The sequence below is a fragment of the Panthera uncia genome, chromosome C2, assembly GCF_023721935.1.
Source record: "Panthera uncia isolate 11264 chromosome C2, Puncia_PCG_1.0, whole genome shotgun sequence".
NCBI lineage: Eukaryota > Metazoa > Chordata > Mammalia > Carnivora > Felidae > Panthera > Panthera uncia.
Window position 1 is genome coordinate 90,636,462 of NC_064810.1, and position 13,301 is coordinate 90,649,762.

A 13,301-nucleotide genomic window follows, 5' to 3' on the forward strand; every position below is an offset into this window, starting at 1 on the left:
TATATATATATATATATATATATATATATAATTTGTTAAGATGAGGTCATTAGGGTGGACCCTATCCAATATGATTGGTATCCTTACAAAACAAAAAGTAATTTGACAACTCAATAACAAAAAAACAATCCTATTTAAAAATGGGCAGAGTATCTGAATAGGTATTTTTCCAAAGAAGACATACAAGATGTCCAACAAGCACAAGGAAAGATGTTCAACATCACCTATCATCAGGGAAATATTAATCAAAACCACAATGAGATATCGCCTCACACCTGTCAGAATGGCTATATCAAAAAGACAAGAAATAACAAGTATTGTTGAGGATGTAGAGAAAAGAAAACCATCATGCACTGTTGGTGGTAATGTAAATGGCACAGCTGCTATGGAAAGCAGCAAAAGGGTTCCTTCAAAAATTAAAAATAGAACTACCACACAATCCAGTAATTCCTACTTCTGAGTATTTATCTGAAGCAAATTAAAACACTAATTGGAAAAGGTTTATGCACCCTTATGTTCATCGCAGTATTATTTACAATAGGCAAGATATGGAAACAGCCCAAGTGTCCATCGATGGATAAATGGAAAAAAAAGATGTAATAACCCACATGCACGCAGACACACACACACACACACACACACACACACACACACATGCATGCACACACAGGAATACTCTTTAGCCATAAATAAGAATGAAGTTTTGCCATTTGTGACAAATGAATGGATTCTAAGGGCATTATGTTAAGTGAAATAAGTCTGACAGAGAAAGATAAATATTGTATGATCTTACCTATACATGGAATTAAACAAGCAAACCAACAAAAAACAAGCTTATAGATATAAAGAACAGATTGGTGGTTGCCAGAGGTGAGGGTGAGGGGTGGGAAGAATGGATGAAGAAGGTCAAAAGGTACAAACTTTTAGTTATATAATAAATAAGTCATGGCATGTAATATACAGCTGGTGACTATAGTTAATAATATGGTACTTCACACTTGAAAGTTGTTAAGAGTAAATATTAAAAGTTCTTGTCACTAGAAAAAGAATTTTTGTACTTATGTATGGTGATGACGTTAACTAGACTTAGGTGTGGTGATCAATTCAGAATAAATACAAATATCAAATATTATGTTGTACGTTTGAAATTAATATGTTATATGTCAATTATATGTCAATTTAAAAAAAAACAGATTTTAAAAGGGAGTAATTTGAACACAGATATACATACAGGGATAATGCCATGCACAGAGACACAGAGAGAAGACAGCCATCTGTAAGCCCAAGGAGTGAGACCTAGACCAGATTCTTCTTCATAGCCCTCAGAAGGAATCAACCCTCTCGACCCCTTGATCTCAGACTTCCAGCCTCCAGAAATTTGAGACAAAATTTTCCTGTTGTTTAAACCATACAGTTTGTGATACTTTGTTATGGCAGTCCTAGCAAAGTAAGACAATGACCTTATTTGGAAACAGAGGCTTTGAAAATGTAATTAAGATAAGGTCATACTGGATTATGGTGGGCCATAAATCCTGTCATTGGCATCCTATGGAAGGCCATGTGAAGACTCACAGACAACAGGGAGACCCAGGGAAGAAAGCCATGTGACAACAGAGGTAGAATCAGAGAGATGCATCTACAAGCCAAGGAATGCCCGGGAGGTTTGGCAACCACCAGAAGCTCAGAGAGAGGCAGGGAGATTCTTCTTCAGAAGCTCCAGAAATCATCAACCCTGTCACCTCCTTGATTTTGGACTTTTCAACTCCAGAACTGTGAGAAAATAAATATCTGCTATTTTAAGCCCCACAATTTGTGCAATTTGTTACAGCAGTCCCAGGAAACTAATATAGGAAGTGTTACATTAAGTACTCTGTCCTCTTAGAAATGGTTATGAGAAGATTGATGAGTAGAAATTATGTTTCCACATCTAGTCAAGAATTTAAGATGATCAAATCTAGAATGAGTTCATATGATTGCTTCTAGCAAATTTATATACTGGTGTGATTTTTAAAATTGGTCATTTCCTAAACTATTTTAGCACGTACCACCATGATGGGGAGGAAAAAGAAGAGCATTCATAGGAGAAATATTAAAAACCAAAAGATTATCAACAAAATCTGTAATGCCAAGTAATGTAGAAATGAATTAAAGCAACAATTATATCATAATTGTTAAGCTAGTAGCATGTCCCATATGTGAAAACAATACATGAAAGAAAATATATTATTTATTATACATTGGATAGGAGAAAGAAAAGCAGTTTCTACAAAGGACTTATTTTGCGGAATAACTCTTTGCTGGTAACATAAGTCTTACATGTTTTCAACTTCAACCCTAGTTTCTATAAGAAAAAAAGGTATTTATTCTCTGGAAAAATTGAGTTGGACAACTATAATGGTCTTTTAATCATCCGCTTCAGAAGACTCTCTCTGCCTGTCAGTAAACAATGGAACAATTGATGTTACTCTTTTAAAACTTTACAACGCTTTAGATCTACTTCATTTCAGAGTTCCAACTTAAACTGTTTAGCTTTTAGAAGACAACCACATCTGTCCAAGGCTACTAATTCAAATGTGATCCCAAATCTCTGGTACAATCTGGCTTCCCATTCATCTTTGAACCCCCAAATGAACCAGATGTTGTAATTATTCCAGTATATAATGATTTTTTTTTCTACTGGCCACCAATTTCATTTTCTGTTTGATCTGGGATCCCACATAAACAGGATTGCTGTTGTTGCTGTTGTATTGTTTTGTTCTATTCTGTTCAAAAATAGTCTCCTCAAAGAAAATATAATTGGTCACCAACAAATTACATATTTTAGGACAAGATATTTAACCTCTTTGGTCCTCCATGTCTGCATTTGTAATATGGTAATAAGAATCTCATAAGATTGTTATGATATTAAATTAATGAGGCTAAATTCTAGAACAAATTAAGAGCTTGCCAATGTTAATTCTATTCCCATTCCCTTTAATATTACACACCAAACAAAATAAAAATAATCAGATACGGGGCGCCTGGGTGGCTCAGTCAATTGAGCAGCCGACTTCGGCTCAGGTCATGATCTTGTAGCTCGTGAGTTCGATCCCTGCGTCCAGCTCTGTGCTGACAGCTCAGAGCCTGCAGCCTGCTTCAGATTCTGTGTCTCCCCCTCTTTCTACCCCTCCCGTGCTCAGGCTCTGTCTCTCTCTGTCTCTCGATAATGAATAAACATTAATTTTTTTTAAATACTCGGATGAAAATAGAATCCTACTACCACTTCTACCCATGGAATCCCACTCATGAACTCTTCTTAGTTATTAATGTTAATTTAAATTATCTGCCTATGCTCTTTTTAATCCAAAACCTCCAAATGTGTACTAGATCACATCTTTCTATAAGAATGTTATTTTAGCAGTCCACCATCTTCTATATTTTAAATTGTTCTCTTTCTACTATACAAATATTTCATTCTTTCATCTTAACATACAGCAACAAAATCAACCTCTATTTTCCTTTGTTCCCATTTTTTTCTTCTTTTTTTTTTATAGCAAGACTCCTTAAAATAGTTATTTATGCTCAGAGACTCCAAATCTCCCATTTTTTTCTTAGACTCCACTCCAGTACATCAGACTCCACAAAAGTCCATTTGATAGAGTTGATAACTGTGTTTACTCTGATGCATTTTCTTTACTTAGCTTCTAGGACAGCAACAACAAAATCTTGGCTTACCTTCCATCTCACATGTAACACATTTTCAGTCTCCATTGCTTTCTTTCTCTTCTTCCAGCCCTCTTAATGTTGGAATGTCTCATGGATTGGCCTTTGGTGTCTTTTTCTTTTCTCTATTTTCATTCAATTCCTTTCATTCTCACTCAGCCTCATGACTTTAATTATTTACCTTCTATACACAATGATTCCTAAATGTATTCCTCCTATACCTCTCTCTTGAACTTCAAACTGGTTCCTTGATGTCTGTACTTGAATGTCTAAAAATGATTTCAAATTTAACACATCCTCTAAACCACTCTACATTCCTTTTTTTTTTCCATAGTAATTGATGGCAAGTTTATTTATTCTTGTAAGGACTTAGACAAAAAATCTAGGAATCTTCTCTGACTCATTTTCTTTCACAGCCCATAGCAATTTAATGGGGGGGGGAAATGTGACCTTCAAAATACATCGAGACTATCACGTCCATTGTTATTTCCCTGGACTGAGGCTGGACCAGGCTTCTATGTTGTCTGGACTATAATAGCCTCTTATCTGCTCTCCCGGTTTCCCCACACTCTTATACAATCTACTCTCAATTCATCAGCCATAATAACTTTTTCTTCCCCTTTGCTGAATCTTTCATCCCAATGACTTATTCATTCTATAACTGGAATCCTGTACTTCTTCACTCTCCTTCATCCATTTTTGCCCATCCTCTTACCCCTTTCCCTTCTGGTAAACCATCAGTTTGTCCTCTGTATTTATGGGTCTGTTTTATCTTTGTTCATTTATTTGTTTTTTCTTTATTGTTCAGATTCCACACATAAATAAAATCATATACTTGAGCATTTAGGTTGCTACCATATCTCCATATCCATAATAGGTTGCTATTATAAATAACGTTAAAACAAACATAGGTGTTATGTATCTTTTTGCATTAGTGGTTTTGTTTCCTTTGGGTAAACACCCAGTAGTGGAATTACTGGATTGTATGGTAGTTTTCTTTTAAATTTTTTGAGGGAACTTCATACTGTTCTCCACAATAGCTATGCCAATTTGCATCCCCACCAACAGTGCACAAGGGTTCCTTTTTCTCTACATTCTTGCCAACACTCGTCTTTTCTTGTCTTTTTGATATTAGCCACTCTGACAGGTATAAGATCATACCTTGTTGTGGTTTTGATTTGCATTTCCCTGATGATTGGTGATGTTGAGCATTTTTTTCACATGTCTGCTGGCCATCTGTATCTCTTCTTTGGAAAAATGTCTATTCGGGTCCTTTGCCACTTTTAAATTGTATTATTTGTGGAGCTTTTGTTTTGGTGTTGAGTTGCATAAGCTCTTTATATATTTTGAATATTAACCCTTTATCAGATATATCATCTGCAAGTATTTTTCCCCACTCAGTAGGTTACCTTTTAATTTTGTTCATACTTTCATATGCTGTGCTGGCATTACCTCTTTAATAAAAAAAGTTGGATCATTCTGAATCTCATAGCCTCTCTCTCTCTCCCCTTTCATATATACAATAGTCATAATTGTTCCTTAACTACACAACACAAACTGTCACCTTAATGCCTTTGTACTAGCTCTTTACTCTCCTCTTTCTCCGAATATCCACTTCACCTCCCCAGATAACCACTTCATCTCCTTCAGGTCTTTGCTGGAATGAGGGCTATGCTAAGTATCTCATTTAAAATTACCTTCATCCATCACATCAGCACTCCTGATCCTCCATATTCTGTTGATTTCTCATCTTCTTACACCTTTTAACTTTAACTGTTAATTGTGTTTATTGTCTATAATTTGTCTCCACACACTAGATGTAAGCTCCAGGAGGTCAAGGATTTTTTTATTTTATTTTTATTTTTTTTTATTTTTTCACTGATGTAATGTATCTCTGGGTCTTAGAACAGTACTCTAATTGGCACAGAGTAAGGACTCAATAAATATTTGTTAGATGAATAAATTTTTTAAAAATATATGAGGCAAGAAGGAGAGCATTCTGGAATATAATCTCCTTTTAAACACATTAACAATGAAAGGAGTAGTGTTATACATATTTAATTAGGGAAAAATCAGTCTCTATGTACAACAAAGAACCAGATAGACCCTAAATGTGTGGAAAAGACTCTTGAATGAATTCAATGTTATCTCAGGTAATGACTACTAAACGGAGAATGCACAAGTAAAATACTTATGAAAATATGGAATAAAATGCTCAAGGAGTAAACAATTATGCAAGAGTTGTCTATTAAGATTCTAATTTTCTGTACATTAAAAATTGAGGTAAATGAGAAAATTAGGTTAACAATTTCTCACCACTGCAGAAAGGAAAATCAATTCTGTATTCATCTCAGAAGAGCTATGCAAATAACAGTCAAAGTGCTGGAGAAATGCAAAGCTACACAACTCTAGGGTATCCATGAGCCAATCAATTTGTTTGTGGATTCTCTGGGTCCCTTGTTCCTCCTTCTCATGTTTACTGCCTAATATTTGACCACTCTTCTGTTTGTTGGCAACTCTCACAAGACAGCAAACTAAAGAAACAAAATGAAACATAAGCAAATTAAAGCTACTTCTGATAGTAGCCAGGAGAAATATGCTGAGATTTTGGCCTAGACAGTAATAAAATTATGTGTAGGATTGAAGATCCGAGTAACTACAATGGTTACTAGCATGTTTTCTGGAAATCAGTTGCTATCATTGTCTTGACCCAATTCAATTAACGGGAGCATGAAATTTACCTAAAATAGAGTCAACAGGTAGAAAAAAAGAATTCATGACATTTTTGAAAAGAAAAAAAGGAAAGGAAGATCAATAAGGTAGAGAGATATGATATATTACCAAAGCTATAGAAATCTCTAGAGGAGGGGTGCCTGGGTGATTTAGTAGGTTAGGCATCCGACTCTTGATTTCAGCTCCAGTCTTGATCTCAAGAACCGTAAGATGGAGCCCCACATCTGGCTCTGCGACTACATGGAGCCTGCTTGAGATTCTCTCTCTCTCCCTCTCTCTCTCTGACCCCCCCCCCGCTTGCTTTCTTTCTTTCTCTCTCAAAATAAATAAATAAACTTAAAATCAAAAGAGAAATCTCTAGAAGAGGTAATTTAACATGATGGAAATGCATCTAATAGAAGCAAGAACTAGAGACAAACCTATCACTTACTGGCAATAGAAATTGGGTCAGAACACTTAACCTCAGAACCTACTTTCTTATTTATATAATAAGGATAGCAGTATCTTTTCTCATAAATTTGTTTGTGATAAATTACATCTGTCCTCTACATCCAAATTCCAGTTTCTGTCACACGTTATCTGCCCATTTGGCCAAGTGTTGACAGCCATCCCATTTTAAGCCCCCATGTTTCACTTTGCAAGGATAAAACCCTGAAGAAACATCTAGAGAGTAATTAACAGATGGCTGAAACTATCATGGGAAATATAAAAAGATAGATTGAAAAGTGCAACTAGGACCTGTTTGAAATGAGTGGGAGCCTATTGGTAAAATGTTTTTCCCCCTTCAACTGAACAGGATAATATTACAAAAGCTCTATTTAAAAACTATAGCAAGGGATCTCTTAGACAAAGTAAAAGATCCTGTTATACAGACTAAAGTGGAGAAAATGCTTTGTTCTTTGTATATTTACTTGAATGCAGTAAGTTCTATGAGAAGAAAGATCTTTGTTTCATTCATTACTGACTCCTTTGCATAGTGCATGATTTAAGCAATTAAGAAATAGTTTTGGATGAATACAGTATGCACAGATTATAATGTCCTTGGCACAGGGATGGGGGTTCACCCGCCTTGGAAGATGACTACACACAATTTTTTTAAAAAGATAAATAATAACAAACCAAAATATCTTATCACCTATAAAATGCAGCACACCTATTCCTATACTTCCTGAATCATCATTTATAAACATCTAGAATTCTGTTGAAGAACTTAGAGTCCATATGAGGTAAATATTGGCATAGATAGATAGATATTATAAATGACTAATATCTTCTTAAACCAGAATGCTATGATTTCATGAAGTGACCAAAAGAGACTTTCCATGATAGAGAAGGAAAAAAGTTAAAAGTTTGGAAAAAAGAATTCTACTCCGCTGCTTAAAGTCAAGCTCTAAAATTTAGTTTTATTTAGTTTAAGAAAAGCTATCTATATAGAAAGCTACATTTAAAATCTTTGTTATTTAGACTTTGGAGTAATATACAAACAGCCAATGAATGATCAAAATTTATGTGTTAATAAGATATATTAAATACCAAAGCAAAATAATTGTTTGAACTGCTTAACATAAAAGCACAATAGATTTGGACTATAAACCACACAGACTGAAGTAGGTATCTACAGATTTTGTCCTCAGGCTAATTATAAATGAGTTCAAAGTTGCCAAAGTAAATAGCACAGCCTTACACACCTCTTTGCCAACTCTCTCATACAGCCGATGGAACCGACCATCTAAAGAATGATGAAAAAGAATTTTCTAATGAATTCATTCCCCCCTGAAGTTATATGAGAGGAAAGGTCACTTCTCACTTACTAGCTTACCTTTTTGGTTTTTATCATTTTCTTGATTGTACATATTTTCATGTATTATGCTCTATTTATGCATTCTTTAATAGCATCTTTATTTATGACTTTGTGAATCAACATCTTCGTGACAGGAGGTGAAAGTCACTTAGTTAATTACACGTGCTTGACAAGCTGCATAATAATAACCACTGCAGTATTGTACATTAGTCAAAGATATGTAAATTACTGCAGTTATTCTCATTTGGGGAAAAACAAGAGACTTTGTTTTGGTCATTTAGAACACCTTTGCTGTGTCTGTATCTGTGCTTTTCTCAAGTATACTGTGCTTTTAACCCAAATCATGGCATCAATAATAAAATAGAGGTTAAATCCCATTCTACTAGTATGACCAAAGAAATAAAAAGCAAGCCAAACCAAACCAAAACTCAATTGAATGCGAACACTCTGGTCAGCAGTTGAGAACTTTGTTATATGAAGCTTCTTCCATATAATGCAATCCTCGTAAAACAGAACAGTTTAGACACTCCCTGCCCCACCAGGATGTTGTAATGAAATCTGACTTGGTCCAGCCAGATTAGAAGTGCATAGGGAGACAGAATGTACAGCACTGGAATGTTAATATGACTTCTGTATGAAGATTGGAAATTCTACAAAGTTATGAATAAGGTCAAAATAACACTTAGATGATTTACTGCCATAAAAAATCATACTCTCCTATGAGCGATTTACTGGATGTTATATAAAAATGGAGTGTGGACAAGCTACATTCAGATGCAAGCTTGCAGCTGTCAGTGTGTACATGTGCTCAATCTGGCTAGAGGATGATTTGAAGGTTGATTTAATTGTAGCTTCTGAATCATGTTCTTCCCTATGTGTTAAATTGTTTAACATAAATACAAAAATGTTAAAGTAATTTTAAGACTGTAAATATTTAGTATAAAAATCTGTAAAATCTCATTCTTTTCTGGAAGAGTAACTGAAAATATAGACTATCTGGGAAAAAATACCATGACTGAATAATGGTGACTACCAGACAGTTACGGCAAATTTACCCTTATCTGAGAAAGTTCACAGGGCTTTCAGAAGTAGCTGAGAATAAACAAACAAAAAACTAGGTGTGTGACAGAGCTGACCAGTGTTAAGAGGAACAGAAATCTGTATCTGTAGAACAGGGTTCAGAGATAAAGTCGACCAGTTGGTAAGGCAGCATCATTTGTGTTCCTTGCAGGCAATGTCATAGCCTAAACATATCTTGTCCTCTGAACACAAACTCAAAGCAGAGATTCAACTCCTATTGATGCTACCAGCACCAAAACATAAGGCACCACCAATGAGCTTTGTCAATATTATCCACTCAACTACAGCTCTCCTTAATCATCTTTCTATTCCTTGACATGCCTTCATTAAATTCCAAATATCACCTAACCATTTACTTCTCAGCTCAGCAAATCATCCTTAGGGAGAATATCTTCTTCCTCTGTAAGCTTTTTCCCCCATTTTTTTATTTCCACTTTTATACATACCTCCTTTTCTACATATTTTCTTGCCGGGTTTTCTGGCACATTCCTTGGATATTCTTTTTACTGAAAAATGAATAGAAGACTAGAAAATAACATGGCGCTCCATCACAGACTGCCGGAACATGCAACACCACTATCTAACTTATACGCTCCTGCATTTACTGAGTGCGAAAGATCCCCAATTCGTTGAGCCTGCACATGCAATGGAGAAATGTTGATGCATCTTCTCAGAAGTCATTTGGTAGGAAATGGAAATTAGGAACCCATTTCTACCTAAATATACGTGCTGTGGAGGAAAGAAAATGAGTAGGCACAGGAAAAAATAAGAACAGAAACATTAACACACATAAACAAAAAGAGCAGCATGCAAGCATGTAAAATATGTCTACATGCCAACAGGAAAAGCCATGCATGCTACCAGTACACATGAAACAATATTGTTAGAACTTAGAATAGAAAAGAAAATATAAATTTATCTCCCTGTTTTTCCTGCAGTAAACTCACCATCCTCAGTCGGAACGTATATGTTTAAATATAGGCAGTCTTCACTCTGGTCTTGCACATATGACGAAACCACATCCAAGTTATTAGTAAACCACACAGGAAGCATGACTTCTGGCAATCTGCCATCAATGATATTCTGGGGACACACAGGAGCAAACTGAGTTGCATTCCTGATATCTGACCAGGGAGATGGTGGTTCTGGAGGCTGAAAACGATGTTCCCCTGTTGGTGGGGCTGCATATGGAACCCCAAGAAACTGAATAACAGGCCCCAAAATTTCATTATTGAGTTCTTTCTTCATCCCTCTTATCTTGCCGAAGTTGGTAGTGACCAGTGGGTCTGCATCATCCAATTTTTGTGAAAGCACATGGGCAGCCTGAAGTAAACATCCCAACACACAGAGAGTCAATGAGGCACCCAATCCCCTGTGTACCAAGCATGCCATTACTGCTCTCCACACATAATTTGGCCACATGCATCTGGGCAGTGCCATGGTCCCACATTAGTTGTGTAGTTGTCTGGTTACAGTGAGGCAAAGGTATTTGTATCCGCTTTAGAAAGACTGGATAATGGTAGAACGCACCTCCAACTTCTTCAAGGCAAGCTTGTCAAGAAAAGCTCAGAAAGCTCTTTATGCATCCAGTATCTCCCATTGATTTCACATGTATTGAAGTAGCATCTTCAATCATCACTATTTATCAGACCATATCCTATTGACCATTCTGTTTTCCATAGTAGCAATGTGACAAGAGTGGCCATTGACTGTAGATTGCCCTCTTACAAATCAAATCCAGTTAGCAGCAGATCTGCATCCTAAAGAAAATGAAAATAAATCATTAGGATGAACAAGCTGAAATAGAGCAATAACTAGATGTTTTACAAGCTACAGAAATACATAAATAGCGGCTAGAGTCAGTTAAGTTAAATACTACCATAGGAAAATTATGGTTTGATGTGAGGTGAAAGGGGAAATAACTGATTATTAGATTCTTGAAAAACTTGCCTGCTGATTTACACACATTTAAGTGGAAGCGGGCCTTTTCAACATATGCGATTTCAGGAGCATTTCACAGTACACGTTTTTAAAAAAATACTAAAGGCTATATGTAAAATTTCCCCTTTATTGATGGTCTTCAATCACATCAAGGAACAACAGAAGTAATCAGCAAACACGCTAAAAATTAGAATTAAATAGCAGAAAACCTTTTGAAAATTATTGGTAGGGAATTAGTGGAATGTAAACAAGCTATAAGAGTGACTATATATATTTAAAAGCAAACAAACAAAAAGGTGGTCCCCAATATTATGCTACATAGAAAAAACAAAGTTAATGTTAGAGCAAGAAAACTAACACTAGTTCAACTGTGATCATTTAAGTGCAACTACCTTATAAGATCAACCTCCTTGATGTTTCTCAAAAGTTTGCACCAAATCATTGGGTATAGGTCCCTCACCTTAAATTAAGTTTCAAAAATTTTAAAGATAAAATGGCTTCAGACAAATTTGAAAAAGAAACAGAAATTGGCATCTTTTTGAAGACTAAAGTGTTTTTAGTTTTTTTTTTTTACAACCTAGTTATACTATTTTAAAAATCAGTAAATTCTCAACGTGAAAATTAATTTCTGCATCAAAGTCAATGTATTGTAAGTTACAAGTTTTGTTTTCACTACCTATCAGAGATCAAAGGAACAATAAAAAAAATAAAGTGTAGTAGTTCTGTGAAACAATCATACCTAATCACCACATCTTGCATATTAACACTAACAGAACATCTAACACTGTTTACCCAATTCAACTTAAAACACATCAGGATAAAATGTAACACTCAGTGCAGTGCAATTCACAGCATAATCTTACTTTAACTGCAAGATAGCATACAACTCGGCAAATTCATCTTTTCTTGTTCAAGCAACCTTTTAAAGTGCTTACTTTGAAAATAATAGTGTTGATTTGTATTACAAATGGTTCTAGCCTGTCATATTATGAGAAGATTCCCAAAGAAGTGCTGGTCTGGCAGTGAGGTTGCCCTGACTTTGTGTTACCGAAAAGGAGATTGTACAAACTATATAGGGCAGTGGGAGATTTGATTCAGGCCTGGTGTTCCTTTAGCTCTGAACAATCCATCACAGAAGGCAATAAGGAGATAAATGTCTTTCTTCAAGAGTACTTCTGCCTGTGTTAATTCATAAACCTTTGCTGTGAAAGCTCATTAACATACAAAAGGCAGGCTTAGACCCATCCCATTCCTGTCTCAAAACTCGAGCACATACTGAAGATTTAGCTACACGAACCCATTTCTACTAAGAGTACACAGTGTTTATTTTTGTGCAGAATCGTGGTGAGCCACAGCATGGCTGAGTCTTTCCCAGTCACATTTGGTGGTAAAAAGCACCGTATCAACAGATGAAACACAATAGTCAGTCAAGTTAATGGTAGAAAAGCCATTGTAATTACGTCCAGGAGCCCCACAAAGATATGAGACTCCAAAAAGACAGCAAGCAATTGAGCCTTATATGCCATCCTGAGCTAAGGAAAGGGAGAGGGGTGCGGGTGCTTCAAAAGGTAAGAAGACAGATCACAGGAAGATGAGACAAGGAAATATTTGGTAAAGAAAATTTGCCCTGCCACACAGGGCTCCTCCAAGGAACAAATCAAAGTACACCTGGTGGAGGGTCCAAAATATCACTACGAGTAGGGTAATAAAATAACCAAAGTCACAACAACAGAGAGCAAGTAACAATCTCCAGAAAAACACCTCCTGAAGGGCCAGGCCCTGGACAGTGTATGACCCTCCTTTAATATAGTAGTGCTCGCAGGTGCAGAGCACACAACAAGCTTTTAAGACACATAAGGGACAGAAAGCTAGCCAAAATGATGAAATGGAAGAATTCTCTTCAAAAGAAATTCCAGGAAGTAGCAACAGCTAACAAATTGATCAAAACCGATTTAAGCAATATAACTGAACAAGAATTTAGAATAATAGTCATAAAATTAATTGCTGGGCTTGAAAACAGCATAGAGAGGACAGCAGGGAATCT

The 13,301-nt window shown here is 35.8% G+C and overlaps 1 protein-coding gene across 8 annotated transcripts in view; it reads right to left on the reverse strand.

Annotated features, from left to right (window-relative positions):
* The window catches only part of NLGN1 (neuroligin 1), a 574,247-nt gene extending 563,186 nt beyond the window's left edge, over window positions 1-11,061 (reverse strand). For 4 of the 8 annotated variants that reach the window (XM_049628556.1, XM_049628553.1, XM_049628552.1 and 1 more), the window contains exon 1: window positions 10,264-11,061. In XM_049628556.1, the coding sequence (XP_049484513.1) occupies window positions 10,264-10,756 (493 nt within the window). In that variant the 5' untranslated portion in view covers window positions 10,757-11,061. Of the gene's footprint in view, window positions 1-9,762; window positions 9,823-10,259 lie in introns of all 8 variants that reach the window. The other 4 variants (XM_049628551.1, XM_049628549.1, XM_049628555.1 and 1 more) reach the window with 2 other exon arrangements.
* Window positions 11,062-13,301: the final 2,240 nt, after the last annotated feature.